Source organism: Eschrichtius robustus, chromosome 10 (assembly GCF_028021215.1).
Source record: "Eschrichtius robustus isolate mEscRob2 chromosome 10, mEscRob2.pri, whole genome shotgun sequence".
Lineage (NCBI taxonomy): Eukaryota > Metazoa > Chordata > Mammalia > Artiodactyla > Eschrichtiidae > Eschrichtius > Eschrichtius robustus.
The window spans coordinates 118,194,758-118,215,440 of record NC_090833.1 but is presented as its reverse complement, the minus strand read 5'-3'; the positions used below and the strand labels follow the sequence as shown (position 1 = coordinate 118,215,440).

The 20,683-nt window shown below is 40.4% G+C and overlaps 1 protein-coding gene across 1 annotated transcript in view; it reads left to right on the top strand.

Annotated features, from left to right (window-relative positions):
- ANXA10 (annexin A10) overlaps window positions 1-20,683 on the top strand; it is a 49,098-nt gene that overhangs the window by 9,344 nt on the left and 19,071 nt on the right. The window contains exons 4-5 of the mRNA XM_068554041.1: window positions 613-694; window positions 7,087-7,181. Coding sequence (XP_068410142.1) covers window positions 613-694; window positions 7,087-7,181 — 177 coding nt within the window. The remainder of the gene's footprint in view (window positions 1-612; window positions 695-7,086; window positions 7,182-20,683) is intronic.

The window sequence follows — 20,683 nt, the reverse complement described above, 5'->3', positions numbered from 1 at the left end:
CTCACCTACGTCTTCTGCCATTTTATTATTAGCACGAAGGAGAACTTAAACAGAGAATCATCACGAGTTCACGTCTTCCTCTGCAGCTGCAGGCTTTGCCAAAAATCTCTGCCCCATCTTCATCATGAATCCCTAATCCAAATTCAAATGTTTCAATGTTCTCTAATATGATTTCAGGGCCCCTGAATTGTTAAAAAAAAAAGCTGTGGTGGTGAACTGCCACTTATAACTCATTTAAATGGGATGAATCCCCACAATTCATCTCTTTTCAGTTTCTATAAAATAGTCTCCAATTCCTAAGAAAATGCTTAGTGTTTACTAAGAAGACATGTATTTATCTGATTCTTACACTTTTCTACTATTAGTTCTAGTTCCTCAGTTTTCCTAGATGGATAATAGATGCCAATGCAAGAGAAGCCAATAGACTAAAAAGAACACAATTAAGTCTCTGCAATTGACATACAATGAACACATTTGTTTAATAGACCCGTGTGTATGTCTTAGAGTAATTCAAACATATAGAATGTACTTTTGTTTTTATTTATCTAAAAAAATGTTGAAACCTTTGGTGTGCATTGCTGCAATCCCTTTCTCTCTGACTCTCCCCACCAGGTGCAGGGAACCATCTTCCCGGCTCCCAATTTCAACCCCATGATGGACGCCCAAATGCTGGGGGGAGCACTCCAGGGATTTGGTAAGCCTGGTGATTTCTAGCACCTTTCTTGGTCATTTTTTTCCTGTGCTTTACCTTGTCTTAAGACTGTAACATGGGTGTAAACAGCTGATGTCTAACGGAAGGCAAACACAGATTCAAACAAAAAGCTGGGCAAAAAAGTAGAACAAGAAAAATAATAGAAAAAATCAACAGAATTGCCTCTCGCAATTGCAGATCTGATCTTGACATGTTTTTGCCTTAGATTCTTAAATGCCTAACAACTAAATGAAATTCTAAACCAAAAAACTTAATCTGGGATAAACATCCTTTTTCGCCCTTGTTTGTTTGCTAGCCTGTTTCCTTTGAGACTTCCACGTCCAGCCAAATCAGACTTCCTGCTGCTCCCCCAGGGGATCCGCTTTTCCACATCCCTGCAAACTGGCCCAGTAATCCCCCTGCCTGGAAGGCTATATTCTTCTCCCATCTACTCGGAATTCAAATTCTCTTCCTTCAGGAATCCCTTCAGTTGAGCCTTCCTCTTTGAACCCTTCTTTGCCCTCCAAAGAGTATCAGTCGTCCCAAGCCCAGCACCTGCTTCTGCACTGTCCTGCCTCTGACCCCACCTCCACCAGGCCTGTCCCCCACCCCCCACCTCCCCATCACCTGCTGACTGGCCTCTGAGCTCCCAGGGCAGGAGGCTGGGTCAGGTGCTTGTCAGTGCATGTCCAGTGAATGAACTAGAGTTTAGGAAAGAAATGTAGAGAGAAGCGGGAAATTGTTGAGTTCTTTTAAAAAAGATTTAATCTTTAAGATATGATATGGAGCTGTTAAACATCCAACCTGTCATAAGGAGACTTCTGGTGAGCACGAAGATAAACACTGACAACAGAAAGGAAACCTTTGCATGAAACATACAAAGCCTTTCATGGGAAAGCAAGCTCTCAGCTTTGAAGACAAGGTCGTCTTTACACGAGCTATACTGTGTTTGTGTGTGTGTGTGTGTGTGTGTGTGTGTGTGTGTCTCCACTAGCAGGACCCTGGAGGCAAACAATAAAGGACTTTGAATATGCTCTAAAGTCAACTTTAAGAGTCCGCAATGCTTATGCCTTTTAAAATATTAATCATCGCTAGAAAAATCTGGAGACAGGGTAACGAACAGTTATGGATTAACTTTTTCTTCAGGAGAATAATTTTTGCTTTAAAACTATAAATCAGAGCAATCTATTCACTGAAAAATTTTCTTTGTGCCAGTTTCAATTTTCCTGTCATCGCAATTTTAGGTCAGAATTCGGATTCATTTTGACCCTTGTAGGTTTTTGCTTGTCAGTGTTTTAGCTGAAGAATTTCAGGAGGTTTTGGGTTTGACGGCACACCTCTGCTCTAGTATGACAGAGCAAGAACACAGCTCAAGATGCTGTGAAAGTCTATGCATCCTGATGCCCCTGGCAAAGGGCAATCGAAAACGACAATTGCAAATGTTTTCCTTGGCTACTGTGGGTTTTTTCCAGCTTTGCTGAGACACAAATGACCTATAACATTGTGTAAGTTTAAGGTGTACCATATGATGATTTCATAGACGTATATTTTGCTAAATGGTCAACACAATAAGGTTAGTTTACGCATCCTTCTTCTCACAGAATTACCATTTTTGTCGTTATTGTTATGGTGAGAACATATACTCTCTACTCTCTCAGCCACTTTCAAGTATGCAATACAGTATTGTTAACTGTAGTCACCATGACGGATGTTAGATCCCCAGAACTTATTCCTCTTATAACTGGAAGTTTGTACACTTTGACCGTCATATCCCCCTTTCCTCCATCCCCCAGCCCCTGGTTGTTTCTATGAATTCAGCTATTTTGGATTCCATGTATGTGAAATCATACAGTATCTGCATTTCTCTGTCTTATTTCACTTAGTGTAATGCCTTCAACATTCATCCATGTTGTCACAAATGGCAGGATTTCCTTTTTGTGGCTGAGTAATATTCCATTGTGTGTGTATCATATTTTCTGTATTCATTCCTTTGTTGATGGACACCTAAGTGGTTTCCATGTCTCAGCAACTGTGAATAATACTGTAATGAGCATGGGGGGTGGAGATAACTCTTCAAGATAGCAATTTCATTTCCTGTGGATATATACCCAGGAGTGGAACTACTGGATCATATGGTAGCTCTATTTTTAATTTTTTGAGGAACCTCCGTAATGTTTTCCATAGTGGTTGCACCAATTTACATTCCCACCAACAGTGCAGGAGGGTTCCCTTTTCTCCACATCCTTGCCAACACTTTTTATCTCTTGTCTTTCAGATGATAGCCATTCTGACAGGTGTGAGGTGGTACCTCATTGTGGTTTTGATTTGCATTTCCCTGATGATTAGTGATGTTGAGCATCTTTTCGTGTACTTCTTGGCCATTTGTACGTCTTCTTGGGGAAAATGTCTATTCAGGTCCTTTGCCCATTTTTTCAATCAGATTATTATTATTATTATTATTATTATTTTACTATTGAGTTGTATGAGTTCCTGATACATTGCAGATATCAACTCCTTATCAGGTATATGATTTGCAAATATTTTCTCCCATTCTGTAGGTTGCCTTTTCACTTTGTTGATTGTTTCTCTTGCTCTGCAGAAGCTTTTGAGTTTAATGTAGTCCCACTTGTTGGTTTTTGACTTGGCTACTGTGTTTTACATACAAAAATCAGAAAGCAAAGATATTCTCTGACGCAAATGGAAATGAGTAGTTTTAACAAAAATTGTCTTAAGTTGTATAACAATTCACCAAGAAAAAGCAGTACCTCTCAGGTAACAATCTCTAACAGTGCAGTCCACTTGCCAAGTCCTAACTGCGACAAGCTACTTCCCCTACCCACACACTCTTAGAACAACTGTGTTTATTTTTGTCTCAGTTAACACATATAATTTCCAGATCATGCCTATGAGATCCTGGGCAAGGGGAACTATTTTTAACCTATATGCCTAACTCATGGTAAAGCTGCATACAAGACAAAATGAATCTTTGTGAAACACTGGGTGCTATTTAGACTAGGCCTCCTCACCTGCCCCGGGCCTTACTCACCACCAATATGATGTGAGCTGTAGGGTGTGTGTAGACCTTCCTTACAGAAGTGGAGGGAGTTTCCCTCTATTCCTAGCAGCTGAGTTTTCCTATATTTCCCCTAGAAGCAGTCGTTCAGCATTTACTAATTCATGCTCACGGTGACTTTGTAGAAACCTTTCACTAATAACAAGAATCAACTGTACATCATAAAAACCTATAAGACTGCTATGGTTCACCATGTCACATTTTCTGTTAAACCATAGGATAGGAATTATCTAGACATTCCTGCCCCTAATACAAAAGGACAAGAAAGAGAAATAGATACGATGATTCTAAAAAACAAATCAAAATTCTCTGAATTTGCAGAGGACATTATTAATATATCTCAAAATTCAAGGTAATCAAGCAAAAGCATTATTAAAAATTATGAGAGTTCAATAATTTTTCTGGATACAAAGTCAACATAAAATTCAACATCATTTACTTCATTAAGCAATTATGTGTTAAGAAACAAAGTAAAAATAATATAGCTTGAAATATCAAAAGAAATGCAAATATGAATAATTTCAACAAAATCAAGTTTCTTGTTATTTGCCAAAACTCTACAAATCTTTACTAAGTCCTTTAGAAAAGAAAAACACATAAATAATTCAACAGATACATCATGTTAGTGACAGAAAGACAATTTCTCTAAATTGATTCCTAAGTTTACAGTTATTTTAATTGAAATTTTAATAATACTTTTGAGATCCATATGAAATTACTCTGAAATATCTCTAGAAGGATAAATGAGCCAGAATTGCTATGAACTTTGAAAAATGGAGAGCAATTCAGAGAGGTAGGTTGTGGATAATCCCAACAGAACAACAACGAAAACCAGAAGCCTACAAGCATTACAGAAGTGTGACGATAGCAAAATCAACAATGGATCCAACTGAAAAAACCTTCTATTTATTATTAAAAATACGTTCATCTGGACTGCCCATCACGCAGTCAGCAGATCCCTTCAGAACCACCTAATGTCCCTTGGCTCCAGCGCTTAACCTGGGGCCCCATGCACCTGCTGCTCTGTGCCTTTCTCTACAGGCTGCCTTTGCTCCCAAACCCGAAATCCCAGGCTCTGGAGCTGATCCTCTGCCTCCCTCCCTCCATTTTGCGGCTGCCGGACCATTTCTCTCACCTGCATAAATACCTCGCTCCCCCTGTGGGTTCTTCCAGGCACGGTCATCCGTGTATATCCAGTCCCTTTCCCTCATTCACTGGATGCTTTCACATGCAGCTCATCACTTTCCCATGATCCAAACACATCCAGGATGGCTTTAACTTCCAGAAAGATGATCTGCTTAACACCTTAGCGCTTCAACTCGTTTTTCTCCTTACCTCCATAATTTGTCAAAGAAAAAGTATACCACACAGAATTCAACAGGCAGGGAAGCCTTCATGAAAGAGGAGAGAGACCGAACTCAGCTCCTCTGAAACAAAAGGCAGGTGAGGTCTGAGCCCTGGGATGTTCTAGAGGTCACAGGGGTGGGGGCCTTGGTCAACACAATGAGGACTTCTGAGACTGCTCATTGGTACTTAGGGTCCTGCCTGCCACAGAGGCTGGGAGACAGTGGCTCTATCTTTCCTGGCAATTATATTTCAAAGGGATGCATCCCAAGTCCTTGAAAAAGGCATTTCTGGGCATTAAAACTGGCAGGTGGTTGGGAGAAGATTTATGTCTTGAGGAGAAAAGAAAGAATTTACAACTGCAAGTTTTCTGAAGTAAATGCTCTCAGAAAAAAAGAAAGAAAGAAGGAAGGAAGGAAGAAAAGAAAAGAAAGAAGGAAAGAAAGAAAGAAAGAAAAGAAAAGAGGAAAGAAGAGGAAAGAAGAGGAAAGAGAACGAAAGAAAGAAAGAAAGAGAGAAAAAGAAAGAAAGAAAGAGAGAGAGAGAGAAAGAAAGAGAGAGAGAAAGAAAGAAAGAAAGAAAGAAAGAAAGAAAGAAAGGAAGGAAGGAAGGAAGGAAGAAAGAAAGAAAGGAAGGAAGGAAGGAAGGAAGGAAGGAAAGAGGTCAAGGGCTTCTAATCGGGAGAAGTCTGTCTGAATTTTGGTCAAGCTGAGGAGATGCTAACACCTTCTTGGTTACTCTACCACCACTAACGCTGCAGCTAAATTTCCCTGAAGCAGCTGTGCATTCAGGCGTTTTTTCAGGTTCATGGGTTGGTGCAGGAGGAAGCGGGGGCCTCAGAGCCCAGGAGCAGAGCCTCTGTTATGGGCAGGGGCCGCCCACCCCTGGCCAGGGGCATGGCCCCCCGTCTCACAGCCCCTTCCCCAGGACTCTTCCTTCTGTTGGGGTCTGGACTGAGGTATGAGGCAGATGCGCCCCTGGGCTGAGCAGCTGGCGTGTTTGTCAAGCAGACTAAACTGGAGCTCTGTTTTCCCCTGACACTCCAAGGACAAAATTAATGGCAGGAGCTGAGCTCTGCTGAAGAGGTGAGATGACCACATCTATCCCATCTCCTGAGGTCAGGGAAACCTCTCCAAGTGCACATGCACAGAGAGGCTCCTCGGGGGTCAAAAAGGGAGGGGGCGCTACCCCATAATATGTGTTGTCAAACCTCCCGTTAGCCTCAGCGCTGGAATCCATCTTGGCAAAAAGATGTGCACACATATCGGGAGGGCCCTGAGACAGGTCAGATGTGGGAAAAGAAGGGAGATAATTGGCCAGAGGAGAACAGAGACCTGGAAGAACTGCCCCATATAAGTGATTTAAATCACCTCTCCTCGTTCAGGACTCCTGCACTCTTCTCTGGGTGTGTATTTGTGCTTTGCTTCTGCTCTAATAAATTGCTTCTTTTTTCTCTTTGCACATACTATGCTTCCAATAAACTCTGTGCCTGCTTTACAATGTCTCTTTGTGGAATTCTTTCTCCAAAGAAGACAAGGACCGGGATCCTCTCACCTGCTGACATCAGGACCACAGCAGTTACTTTTGTCGTAATGTACATTTGTTGTAAGTCATATCGAACCGTACAGTAAGAAAGACACGGGGCCGATTCAAACAGTAATCAGCTTGGCGTTCAGGGAAGCCTTTTGTTGGTGGGGTAGGAGGGGTGGTGGAAGAAAGACCACATTCTTCACTCCTCTGTATTTTTATTGACTCCTTTTAAAGGAAAATCTGTAGTTGTAGCATCAAGAGGAGAGACAGGAGGTACCTCGCCATGTCAGGGGCTGCCCTGTGACTTCCATTTGAGTTGGAATTGTTCCCTGCCTGCTGGGAGCACCACGGGGACAAGCTTGCATGCTGGCTTTGATCTCTGGACACTGAGTTCTTCCTACCTACAGGGTAGCAGCCTCACGACTCTCCAAATACGCCTCTTTTCCAGGCTGTGACAAGGACCTGCTGATCGACATCCTGACCCAGCGCTGCAACGCCCAGAGGCTGGTGATCGCCGAGGCCTACCTGAGCACCTTTGGCCGGGTGAGTCTCTCCATCCCCACCCTCTTCCAAGGAAATTCCTGAGAAGCCTCAGAACTGGTACTGTTACCCTTTTCAGCCTCCGGTTACAAAGGCTTCTGACTTCACCAAACATCAGAAACAGTTCTTCTGCCCCAAATGTGTTGCACAGAATGTGGGAGAGAGACACATCAAATGTGCCTGTCATTCCACTAGCCCTTTCTCAGAAATTGTTCAGCTTCATAAAGTAAAAGTTCTGATAGCCTGACACCACCAGTTGGTCCAGTTAGGCTAAAAACACCCCTGCGTCAAGCTCTAGGGAAGGTGCACAAGGGGCTGATAATCCAAGGCCCCAAAATAAGATCTTTTCCTGCAGTTCTCCAGAGTTCCTCACCCACCTCTCAACCCAAGCAAATTCCGCACTAGCTTTTCTTCCCACAGCTGCAGTTAGAGCCCATTAGAAGAGAACGGCACTTAAAAATAGTTTCAGGCAATAAAACTACCCACAGTGCTTTAAAGTAATCACACCCAAGTTCAAAGCAAGTGCCATTAAAGCTTTCTTTTGTTATGCATTTAAACCACAGATTCAGAACAAAAGCTCCTCAGGCCAAAAGGACCTGGAATAGCAATTTCTTTGTCAACTGAGCATTATTGATGAAACACCATCATAAATCTTATTCTGTAACGTTAGTCCTTAAAAACTTACTCAATCTCCAAACCTCAGTCTGAACAACTACAGTACGCAAAACAAAGGTATACCTCTGCTTTAGAATGAATGACGAGTCCAAAAAGCCACCACTACTCATGAAATCAGCTGAATTAAGCCGTAGTTGGAAACCAGTTTTGCTTTTTTTCCAGGTAAAACTGTTGCTTTTCTTATGTTCCTATGACACCAGTGCTAGTTTTCTTTTGAAAGAGAATGTAAAAGCTATACAAGTTGCAGTATTAGTAATCCAATATTGTTTTAATATGCATACTGCCATAAGAGAGGTCATTTTTCAGTAAATTTTTAACCCAAAACTTTGCATACATCTGTGCTTTTCATAGATCAGGTTAACTTAGGTAACAGCATTACTTTATCACTCTCTACAAAATTACCCTAAAACAGATTAAAATAATTGAGAAATGAGGTGCTTACAACTCATCAGACAACGGATCCTCCAGGGGAGAGCACTCACCACACGCCCAAGGTCTCAGAGTGGTCAGACCCCCTGTGCTGAGGTCCCTGGGCACCGGGGAACTTAGGGACCCTCAGACGAGCCGATAGGGGCCTCTCTGCTCTGAAATGCCCCGTCAGACATCAGTTACCGGGTCTCATAGTCACTTTTCCTGTCGCGTGTCCCTGGCTCACACTGTCCTCATTTGGGCCTTCACCATGTGGTATCCAGATGGATGTGGAAATGGCCCTCACCCCCAGAGCTGCTGCCCCCCAGCCCTTCCCCTGGGTACCCCCCAAATTGAAGCCAGAAAGAGTACAAATCTAAAACTCCACTTTCCTGCTTTAATCCCTGAGCGTTAATCTCAATTCCCCTCACAAATATCCGTCTGGGCACCGAATTCAACCCACCTGCCAACAGGCTCACCGAGTCCCCCAGCCCCTCTCTGCTCCACACCTCAAGCCGGCTCACCACCTCCTGCTTCATCCACCGCATCAAAGGCAGGCCCTGCGGTCTGCAAACGGACAGCGGGCTGCCCGGCCTGCCTGGTGCTCCGTGTACTCCAGGGCCCAGACCTGCACAGCCAGGCCACCCCAGACGCGCATCCCTGACACCTGACACCGTTGCACCACAATCTCTCCAGCTGCTGCCCCATCCTCTCCTGCAGGCGCCCAGGTCAGGCGGCCATGCTGTCCTCCTCCCCGCCAGGTGTTCGGGTTTACTTACCTCCTGACCCCTCGACCATCACCTCCTGGGAATCAGGGACCGGGTTACTGGCCACCATCCTTCCCTCCAGAGTCCTGCCTGGGTCTGACACAGAACAGGCACTGTGTTTATAGAATTCCACTCTGCCTCTAAAAAAAAAGGAGAAAAAGAAAAACATCACTTTAGAATCCAATAGTTAAAAAGAACACTCACAAATTGCCTAAATTTCCCTTTTCCCTCATTCCCTGCTCTGGCTGCCCAGGGGTCACCCTGCCTGACCTTGGTGAGGGCTTCTTGACCTCCCCCACTGCTCATGTTCAGAATGATTTCTTCCACCTGGACAAGGTGTGTCTTCTACTAGCTTTCCCTTTCTGCGGGAGAGTTTATAGATTTCTTGTATGTTAATCATTGATATTCTTATATTTTTATTAATGTGAATAATCAAGATTAGAGGGAATTATTTTCTTAGCTACTGAATAAGGTACAATTCTAGGCATGTTCCATAAATACCTATTATTATATACTTGACTCCTGTCTAACAGCTCCCAAGTTCAAAAAGGAGGTAATAAAAATGCTAAAGGAATTTTTAAAAATTTCGATAGAAATGCAGATCACTGTAACAAGCAACTAGAAACTATAAAGAGGAGCCAATCCAAATTAGACAGCTCAATTGCTGAGACAAAAACTGAGCTAAAAGCAATGAATAGCAGACTAAATAATGCAGAAGAACAAATAAGTGATCTGGAAGATAAAATAATGGAAATCACCCAATCAGAACAGCAGACAAAAAGACAAATAAAAAAAAACAACATACGAGATCTATGGGATAATATAAAGTGTGCCAACCTATGCTAAATAGGGATCCCAGAAGGAGAAAAAAGAAGAAAGGGGATTGAAAATGTATTTGAAGAAATTATGGCTGAAAACTTCCCAAACCTAAAGAAGGAAATAGATAGCCAGGAACAGGAAGCACAGAGGGTCCCAAACAAGATGAATGCAAAAAGACTCACACCAAGGAATATCACAATTGAAATGGCAAAAGTGAAAGACAAAGAGAGGATTCTAGAGGCAGCAAAAGAAAAACAAAGAGTCGTATACAAGGGAACTCCCATAAGGCTATCAGCTGATTTCTCTGCAGAAACTTTGCATGCCAGAGGGAGTGGCAATATATATTCAAAGTCCTGAAAGGGAAAAATCTGCAAACTTGGATACTCTACCCAGCATGATTATCATTTAGAATAGAAGGAAAGATAAAGAATTTCTCAGACAAGAAAAAGGTAAAAGAATATAGCAATGTTAAATCTATCCTAAAAGAAATATTGCAAGGTTTTCTCAAAATAGAAAAGAAACAACAATCTTTTCAGGAAAGGCAAATATATAAAAGGACTGAAGATCACTTAAATAGGCTAATACATAGATTAAAAACAATCAAAAATTTTTGTAAAAGTGATTATAACTACAATTAACAGCAAAAGAATAAACATGAAGATAAAAATAGGATGTCAAAATTACAAAATGTGGGAAGGCGAGTAAGAAAGTGTAGATCTTTTAGAATGTGTTTGAGCTTATATGACTACCGGTCTAAAGCAAGTAGGTATGGTTAAGGGTTAACATACTTGAAAATCAGGGTAATTACAAATCAAAAACATACAAGAGATTCACAAAAACCAAAAAGAAAGGAGCTCAAGCATAATACAAAAGAAAATCATCAAATCGCAAAAGGAAAAACAAAAAGACGAAGAAAGGAACAAAAAAGAATACAAAATCAACTGGAAAACAAGGTTTGAAATGGCAATAAATACATACTTATCAAAAATTACTTTAAATGTCTATAGACTAAATGCTCTGTTAAAAAGACACAGAGTAGCAGATTGGATAAAAACAAGAACCTAAAATGTGCTGCCTACAAGGACTCACTTTAGGGCACAAGTCACACAGATTACAAGTGAGGGGATGGAAAACATATTTCATGCAAATGGGAATGACAAGAAAGCAGCGGTAGCTATACTCATGTCAGACAAAATAGACTTTAAAACAAAGGCCATAAAGAAAGACAACGAAGGACACTATATAACGATAAGAGGATCAATACAAAAAGAGGATATTCCACTCATTAACATACATGTACCCAATATAGGAGCACTTAAATAGATAAAACAAATGCTAACAGATATGAAGGGAGAAACTGACAAAAATACAATATAGTAGGAGACTTTAACACCCCATTGACATCAATGGACAGATCTTCCAGAAAGAAAATCAATAAAGCAACAGAGACCCTAAATGACACAATGGAACAGTTTAACTTAATTGACATCTACAGGACACTACATCCAAAAAAATACCAGAATACACATTCTCTAGTATACTTCATATACTAGGATACAAAACAAGCCTCAAGAAATTGAAGAGGATAGAAATTATTTCAAGCCTCTTTTCTGACCACAACGGCATAAAACCAGAAATCAACCACAGAAAGAATGGGGATAAATGATCACATGGAGACTAAACAACATGCTACTGAAAAACCAATGGGTCAATGATGAAATCAAAGAGGAAATCAGAAAATACCTCAAGACAAATGGCAATGAAAACACAGCCTTACAAAATCTATGGGATGCAGCAAAGGCAGTTACAAGAGAGAAGTTCACAGTGATACAGGCCTTCCTCAAGAAACAAGAAAAATCTTAAATTAACAACTTAACCTACCACCTAAAAGAATTAGAAAAAGAAGAAAAAACAAAACCCAAAGTTAGCAAAAGGAATGAAATATTAAAGATCAGAGAGGAAATAAATAGAGATAATCAATAGAAAAAAAATCAATAAAACCAAGAGCTGGTTTTTTGAAAGGATAAAAAAATCAACAAACCTCTAGTCAGGCTTACCAAGAAGAAAAGAGAGAGAACCCAAATAAACAAAATAAGAAATGAAAGCAGAGAAATATCAACTGATACCACAGAAATACAAAAAAAAACTTGTAAGAAAATAGTTTGAACAGTTATATACCAACAAATTGGACAACCTAGACGAAATAGGCAAGTTTCTAAAAACATACAACCTGCCAAAATTGAGCCAATAAAAAACAGATAATTTGAACAGACTGATACTAAAAGTGAAATAGAATCTGCAATTAAAAAAAAAAAAAAAAAAAACTCCCTGCAAACAAAGTCCAGGACTGGATAGCTTCTCTGGGGAATTCTACCAAACATACAAAGAACTTATACCTATCCTTCTCAAACTCTTCCAAAAGATTGAAGAGGAGGGAACACTCTCAAAGTCATTCTATGAAGCCACCATCACCCTGATACCAAAACCAGACAAAGTCACTACAAAAAAACAGAATTACAGGCCAATACCTTTGATGAATATAGATGAAAAAGTCCTCAAAAAATATTAGCAAACCCGGTCCAACAGCATATAAAAAGTAGAATTTATTCCAAGGTCACAACAATGGTTCAACATATACAAATCTATTAATGTGATGCACCATATTAAGAAAAGACAGGACAAAATCTCAATAGACACAGAAAAAGCATTTGATAAAATTCAACATCCATTTGTGGTAAAAACTCTCACCAAAGTGGGTATAGAGGGAACATGTCTCAAGATGATAAAAGCCACTTATGACAAACCCACAGCCAACATAATAATCAGTGGTGAAAAACTGAAAACCTTCCCACTAAATTCTGAAGCAAGACAAAGATGCCTACTCTCACCACTTCTATTCAACATAATATTGGAAGTCCTAGACACAGCAATCAGACAAGAAAAAGAAATAAAAAGTATCCAAATTCAAAGGAAAGTGGTAAAATTGTCATTATATGCACATGACATGATACTATATATAGAAAACTGTAAAGATCCTGCACAAAAACTATTCAGCAAAGTAGCAGGATACAAAATTAACGTACAGAAATCTGCTGCATTTCTTTACACTAACAATGAAATATCAGAAAGAGAAAATTAAAAAATCAATCCCATTTAAAATTGCTTTGAAATAAAGAAGACATCTAGGCATAAACCTAACCAAGGAGGTGAAAGACCTATATGTTGAGGACTATAAAATGTTGATAAAGAAAACTGAAGATGATTCAAAGAAATGGAAAGATAACCCATGCTCTTGGAAGAATTTATATTGTTAAAATGGCCATACTCTCCAAAGCAATCCCTATTTAATGTGATCCCTATCAAATTACCCATGACATTTTTCACAGAACTAGAACAAATAATCTTAAAATTTATACGGAACCACGAAAGACCCAGAACTGCCAAAGCAATCCTGAGAAAAAAGAATAAAACTGGAGGCATAACCCTCCCAGACTTTGGACAATACTACAAAGCTACAGTAATCAAAACAGTGTGATATTGGCACATAAACAGATATATGGATCAATGGAACAGAAGAGAGAGCCCAAAAATAAATCCACACCCCTACAGTCAATTAATCTTCAACAAAGGAGGCAAGAATATACAGTGGAGAAAAGACAATCTCTTTAACAAATGGTGTTGGGAAAGCTGGACAGCCACATATAAATCAATGAAGTTAGAACACTCCCTCATACCATACATAAAAATAAACCCCAAATGACGTAAAGCTTATATATAAGACATGGTGTCATAAAACTCCTAGAAGAGAATATAGGCAAAATATTCTCTGACATAAATCCTAGCAATATTTTCTTAGATCAGTCTCCCAAGGCAAAGAAATAAAAGCAAAAATAAACAAACGGGACCTAATCAAACTTAAAAGCTTTTGTGCAGCAAAGGAAATCACAAACAAAACAAAAAGACAACTTATGGACTGGGAGAAAATATTTGCAAATGATGCAACAGACAAGGGCTTAATTTCCAAAATATACAAACAGCTCATAGAGCTCAATATCAAAAAAAAAAAAAAAAAAAAAACCAACCCAATCAAAAAATAGGCAGAATACCTAAATAACCATTTCTCAAAAGAAGACATACACATGGCCAATATGTATATGAAAAGATGCTCAACATCACTAATTATTAGAGAAATGCAAATAAAAAACCACAATGAGGTATCACCACACACCAGTCAGAATAGCCATCAATAAAAATGTACAAATAACAAATGCTGGAGAGAGTGTGGAGAAAAGGGAATGTAAATTGTTGCAGCCACTATGGAAAACAGTATGGAGGTTCCTCAAAAAACTAAAAATAGAGTTACCATATAATCCTGCAATCCCATTCCTGGGCATATATCTGGAAAACATGAAAACTCTAATTTGAAAAGACACATGCACCCCAATGTTCACAGCAGCACTGTTTACAATAGCCAGGACATGGAAATAACCTAAATGTCCAATAACAGATCAATGGATAAAGAAGATGTGGTACATATATACAATGGAATATTACTCAGCCATAAAAAAGAATGAAATAATGCCATTTGCAGCAACATGGATGGACCTAGAGATGACCATACTAAGTGAAGTCAGACAGAGAAAGACAAATGTCATATGATATCACTTACATGTGGAATCTAAAAAATAATACAAATGAATCTATATAGAAAACAGAAACAGACTCACAGAATAGAAAACAAACTTATGGTTATCAAAGGGGAAAGGGAGTGGAGGGAAGGGATAAATTAGGAGTTTGGGATTAACAGAAACACACTGAATATATAAAATAAACAACAAGGGTTTACTGTATAGCACAGGGAACTATATTCAACATCCTGTAGTAACCTATAACTGAATCACTTTGCTGTATACTTGAAACTAACACAATATAATAAATCAACTATACTTCAATATAAATAAATAAATTTTTAAAAAATTTACTTACCACTGCACAGTGACAAAGCAGCTTGCACAAGTGTTTTTATAACATAATATAAAATTGCCCAAGTATTTACACAATGAATATCAGTGGGGGTAGAATTAAGACAACTTCTAAGTTACACTTTGTACAGGCCTACATCACAGAGTGTTTCAACAGCAAGTATTTTTTTTATGATAATAGAAAAGGCATGGAAGTTAAAAGCATATAAAACTATTCCCCTGAGCATATTCAGACAAAAAGAGTGCTAGTCATCCTTCTATGTCTTGCCCTTGAGTGCACACAATTAGATAAAGGTAAAAAGAAGAAAGGAAAAGGAACCGCCATGTTACTTTCAGTTTAAATGGAGCTGTCGGAATTGCTGCGGCGTGGCCCACCTGCAGCCCCAGGAGCTCAGAGCAGCTCGGTTTGAGCAGCACGTACTCATTAGCCTAACGCAGGGCCAAGCTGTGAGGTCCATAGCGTCCCTTTAGGGCAAACAAGAAAGCAGGGGCAGTCCAGCTGGGGAAAGGCACACTCCAAAGGTTGCATCGGCAAAGCTATTTCTATCCCTCCCAGAGAGAATTTAAGACTCTACCTAGAGATTGTGTCTTCGGCTCCTCTTTGAACTTGCAAAGTTTAGCTACTTAAACATATTATTCAATATGTATCTTCGCAAATGTAAGTGATATGTTCTTCTGATGTCCTGAAAAACCATTGTAGAACTCTTGGCCCATTTGCAGTGCAAGAGCAGTGTAATTCCAGAGTTCCAGCCCCTCCATGAAATTAAAGTGCGTGCAGATGGGGACCGTTGCTTGTTTTTCCTTGAGCAGCCAATGCCTCCGAACAAACAACTGAGGAAATACGAGTGGACCCACCCGTTCATTATTTTATACCAATGCTGTGTAGCCGGCACCGTGCTACGGCTGGGGAAACTGCCATGAATAAAACAGACCAAAAGCCCTGCCAGGGTCTTTACCTGGTGAGACAGAGAAAAATTAGTGAAACGTGTCCTGTTAGAAGGGACTAGTGCTCTGGAGAAAAGATGAAGCCTGGTGAGAAGGACAGAGAGTGCTGGCGGACCAAGCGCACAGTAAGTCCCCCACGTGCGAACGAGTTCCGTTCCCAGAGCGCGTTCGCAAGTCCAATTTGTTCGTAAGTCCAGCAAGGTTAGCCTAGGTACCCCACTGACACAGTCGGCTACATAGTATGTACTATCATAGGTTTATAATACTCTTCACACAAAGAATACATAAAAAACAAAGAAACACAAAAAATAGAGAAACGCTTTTTAATCTTATAGTACAGTCCCTTGAAAAGTACAGTAGTCCAGTACAACAGCTGGCATCCAGGGGCTGGCATCGAGGGAACAGGCAAGAAGAGTTACTGACTGGAGCGGGGAGAGGAGGTGGGAGATGGCAGAGCTGAAGGATGGTCAGCAATAGGAGACGGAGGGCAAGCTGCAGCGTCACTCACGCCTGACGCTGATGGCACAGGTTCTGGTTCCTTGCTAGATTGAGTTCTTTCTACTCTCTTGAAAAAACGATCCAGTGATGTCTGGGTAGTAGCTCTTTTTTTCTCGTCATAGATGACACGGTAGCACATTCTGAACGGCTGCTGCAACCTTCGTGTACTGTTCTACGTTCAGGTTCTGTGCCTCAGAAACCAACAGTGCCTCCTCAAATAAAGAAAATCCCCTTGCCATTTCCTGCGTCGTGAATCTCTTAGGTTCTTCAGTTACTTCTTCTTCTCTCTCTTTGTCCTTTCGCATCTCTGAAAGTTCACAACGTGAAGGTTCGTATGTAGAGGACTTACTGTAATTGTAAATAGCCTGACGATGGCAGGCTCTGTGAAGAAGTCCGAGGGGCGAGGCACGTGCTCAGCTAGAGAAGGAACATTCAAGCTATAGGGAGGAGAAAGCAATGGCCCTGAGGGGGGCAGGTCTGCTGTGCCAGGAGCCACCGGAAGCCCACGGGGTGGAGGGGGGTCGGGAGCAGGGAGAGGAGTGGCAGGAGGTGACGGCACAGATTGGCCAAGGGGACATCGTGTGCCTTGGTGACCATCGCATAAAACACCTGCATGTTTGCTTATCCCGAGCTCAGCTGCACAAAAGTAGCTGTAACTCATCCTGGAGTTTGGAGTGGAAAAGGGTTTTTCTGCAGAGGAGTGACTGACTGATCGGCATTTTTCCAGGAGCACCTGTCAGGTGTGTGTGGGGAGGACAGATGTAAGGGCAGAAGGGGACTCACTCGGAGGCTGTTGCATTGACGTAAGGAGCCATGACGCTGCCGAAGCCAGGGTTATGGCGGTAAAAGTGGGACAAAATCGTCAGTTTCTGGATGTAAGTTAGAGACCACAGAATTTACTGACAATGGATATTGGTAACGTGTGAGAAATGCAGTGTAACAGGCAAACTTCCGGGGTGCAGAGAGAGAAAGAGACAGAAAGAGGGGAGAGAGGAAACAGCTAGTATCAGCCGTTTTTAATCTGCAGCAAATTACCTAATATTTGGGGGGGGGGGGGGAAGACATTTTGAGTGCCTCATACCTCCCAGAAAATATTTTAAGAATTCCACCTGAGTTAAATATTTTCTGGTAAGGCCAATGCTATGAGGTGGGTGCTGTTAGAATTCTCCCTGTACAGACGGGAAGCAGACACAGAAGTAAGGGCACCTACCTGTCACCTCACAGCTGACGCTCGGCCAGGACCGGAACCACACGCCACCCCCCAGGCCTGGGCGCGACCGGTTGGGGCGACGCCTGGCACTGCCTCTTCCACCAAAATTCTCTGACTTCCTTGAGGTACCTTATGAAATCAGTTTGCTAGAGCCATGTACGCACGCACGCACACGCACAGACGCACGCACGCATGCGCACACGCACAGACGCACGCACGCACACACACCTGCGCTCCAAAGCAAAGCTCTCCCGCGCCATCTAGCGGCCGCGCTGATCCCTATCAGCAGTGGAAACCACGCAGGTGTTCCGGGTCAAAGCCCAAAGCGATCACAAAGTGAAGTAAGGGAAGATGCTGTTATGAATATTTGGGAGGGATACGGACCCAAAAAGTGACTGAAGATCAAACGGAAGATTTTGCAGTGCCCAAGCCATTGCCTTTATCTTTTACGTTTAATCAGTAAATTCAGGGCTTTCTCCTCCCACATTTATTCCTTTATTCTCGCACTTGTTCACACGTTCATTTATACATTATATATCACGTACTCTGCACATTTGAGTACTCAGCACTGTGCCAGAGTGAGAGGATGGATTTGGGAACATTTGTGAGAAAGTCCGTGTCTGATAGACGTTGGGGGGACATAAATGCATATAATATGGTCATTAAATCTAGTGTAATAAGTGCGAAGGTGGAGCAGCCGTGGCAAAGAAATAATCAGCTTCCCCGAGAGTCAGAGGAAGGCTCGCAAAAAGTGATGATAATTCTAACGTTTCCATCTGTCCATCAGCTGCCAGGACCCTTTAACTCTCTACATAAAAGTCTATTCCATTGGTCTGTTTGCATTTAAACCTTCAAGGCACTGTGCTGGATTTAATTTTTTTTTTGTTTTTTGTTTGTTTGTTTTGGATTTTTTTTTTTTCTTGGTATTAGGACAGCACTAGTCACATAAAATAAATCGAGAAGTCTTCTTTCATCTGCTGCTTTCTACAAGATTTTGTGTACAGTTTACTTCCACCTTAAATGTTTCATAGATTTTATCAAGTGATTTCACCTGGCTCTAGAGATTAAGCGTGTGGGTTAATTGTGAATCCAGTTTTTCAAAATAAATATAAGGAAATTTCGACTGAGTTTGAAATTCTCCTTGAGTTTATTCTGGTAATTTGTGTCTGTCAAGGAACTGGTCCATTTCAACTAAATTTTAAAATATAGTGGTGTATCTTTGAATTATGGTTCTCTGCAGATATATGCTGAGGAATGGGTTTGCTGGGTCATACGGTAACTCTCTTTTTGTTTTTTAAGGAACCTCCATACTGTTCTCCATAGTGGCTGCACCAGTTTACATTCCCACCAACAGTGTAGGAGGGTTCCCTTTTCTCCACACCCTCTCCAGCAAATCAAGCCTTGGCTTCTGCTTGGCTGTTTCTGTGATGCAGCCACAGGCAGCTTCTAGGGATGCACCAGCAAGGCGATAGGCATAACCTATAGGTGGTGAGCAGCCTCTCCAGCAGTTATTATTTGTAGACTTTTTGATGACGGCATAATTCAAAAAGATACATGCACCCAATGTTCACTGCAGCACTATTTACAATAGCCAAAACATGGAAGTAACCTAAATGTCCATCAACAGATGAATGGATAAAGAAGATGTGGTACATATATACAATGGAATATTACTCAGCCATGAAAACAAATGAAATAATGCCATTTGCAGCAACATGGATGGACCTAGAAATAATTATACTAAGTGAAGTAAAACAGAAAGAGAAAGATAAATATCATATGATATCACTTATATGTGGAATCTAAAATATGACACAAATGAACTTATTTACAAAACAGAAACAGACTGACAGCATAGAGAATAGACCTGTGATTGCCAAGGCGGGGGAAGGAGGGATAAATTAGGAGTATGGGATTAACAGACACACACTACTATATATAGAATAGATAAACAACAAGGACCTACCGTATAGCACAGGGAACTCTACTCAATATTTTGTAATAACCTATAAGGGAAAAGAATCTGGAAAAAATTAAAATATATATATATGTATAACTGAATCACTTTGCTATACACTTGAAACTAACACAACATTGTAAATCAGCTATATTTCACTTATATATATAGTGTTATAAATGTGGTCATAATATTCTTTTTTCCTTTAATGTCTGTAGTATTTGTATATGTCACTCTTACTTTGCCAATATTTTTGTATTTTCTTTTTTTCTTGTCAGTCTAATTAGAATTTTATTAACATTACTCATCTTTTCAGAAAATTACATTTTGATTTCATTCACAGTTTCTAGTATTTATTTTCTGTTTCTTTGATTTCTGATCTTATTCTTATTTCCTTCCTTCTTATCCTGGACTTAATTTACTCTTCCTTTTTCTAGATTTTTTGAGGTGGAAGATTAGGTCATTGATTGTATGTTTCTCTTCTAACATGAATATTTAAAGCTAAAAGTGTATCTTCAATCACTATCTTCACTGCATCTGACAAATTTTGACATGCTGCATTTTCACCTTCATTAAATTAAAAGTATTTATTCTAACTCCCTTGTGATATATTCTTTGAGATTTGGATCATACAAAAGTGCATTTTAAAGTTTCCAAACATTTGGGATTCTCCAGATATATTTTTATTGTTAGTTTGAAGTTAATTTTGTTGTAGTGGGAGAATAAACACCTGTTAGAGGCATATTATGAGCCATATTGAAGGAAACATCTCAACCACGTGCTGTTCCAACTATGCAAGGTCCTCACTGTTGGGAACGATGTCAACAGATGTCTAGAGAGAGAGAGATTTTGAGGAATTAGCTCACATGATTGCAGAGGCCTGCAAGCCCAAATACACACGGCAGGCCAGCAGAGACTATGGCAGGCTAGAGCCTCAGAGAGGGTAGCTGCTCAGTTCCAAAGGCCGTGTGCTGGTAGAATTCTTGAAGGAATATCAATCTTTTTTTATAAAGTCTTCAACTGACTGAATGAGACCCACCCACATTGTGGAGAGTAATCTGTTTTACTCGAAGTCCACTGATTTAAATGTTAATCATCTAAAAAATACCTTCACAGGATGTGGTACATATATACAATGGAATATTGCTCAGCCATAAAAAAGAATGAAATCATGCCATTTGCAGCAACATGATATGATAGAGATTATCATACTAAGTGAAGTAAGTCAGAAAGAGAAAGACAAA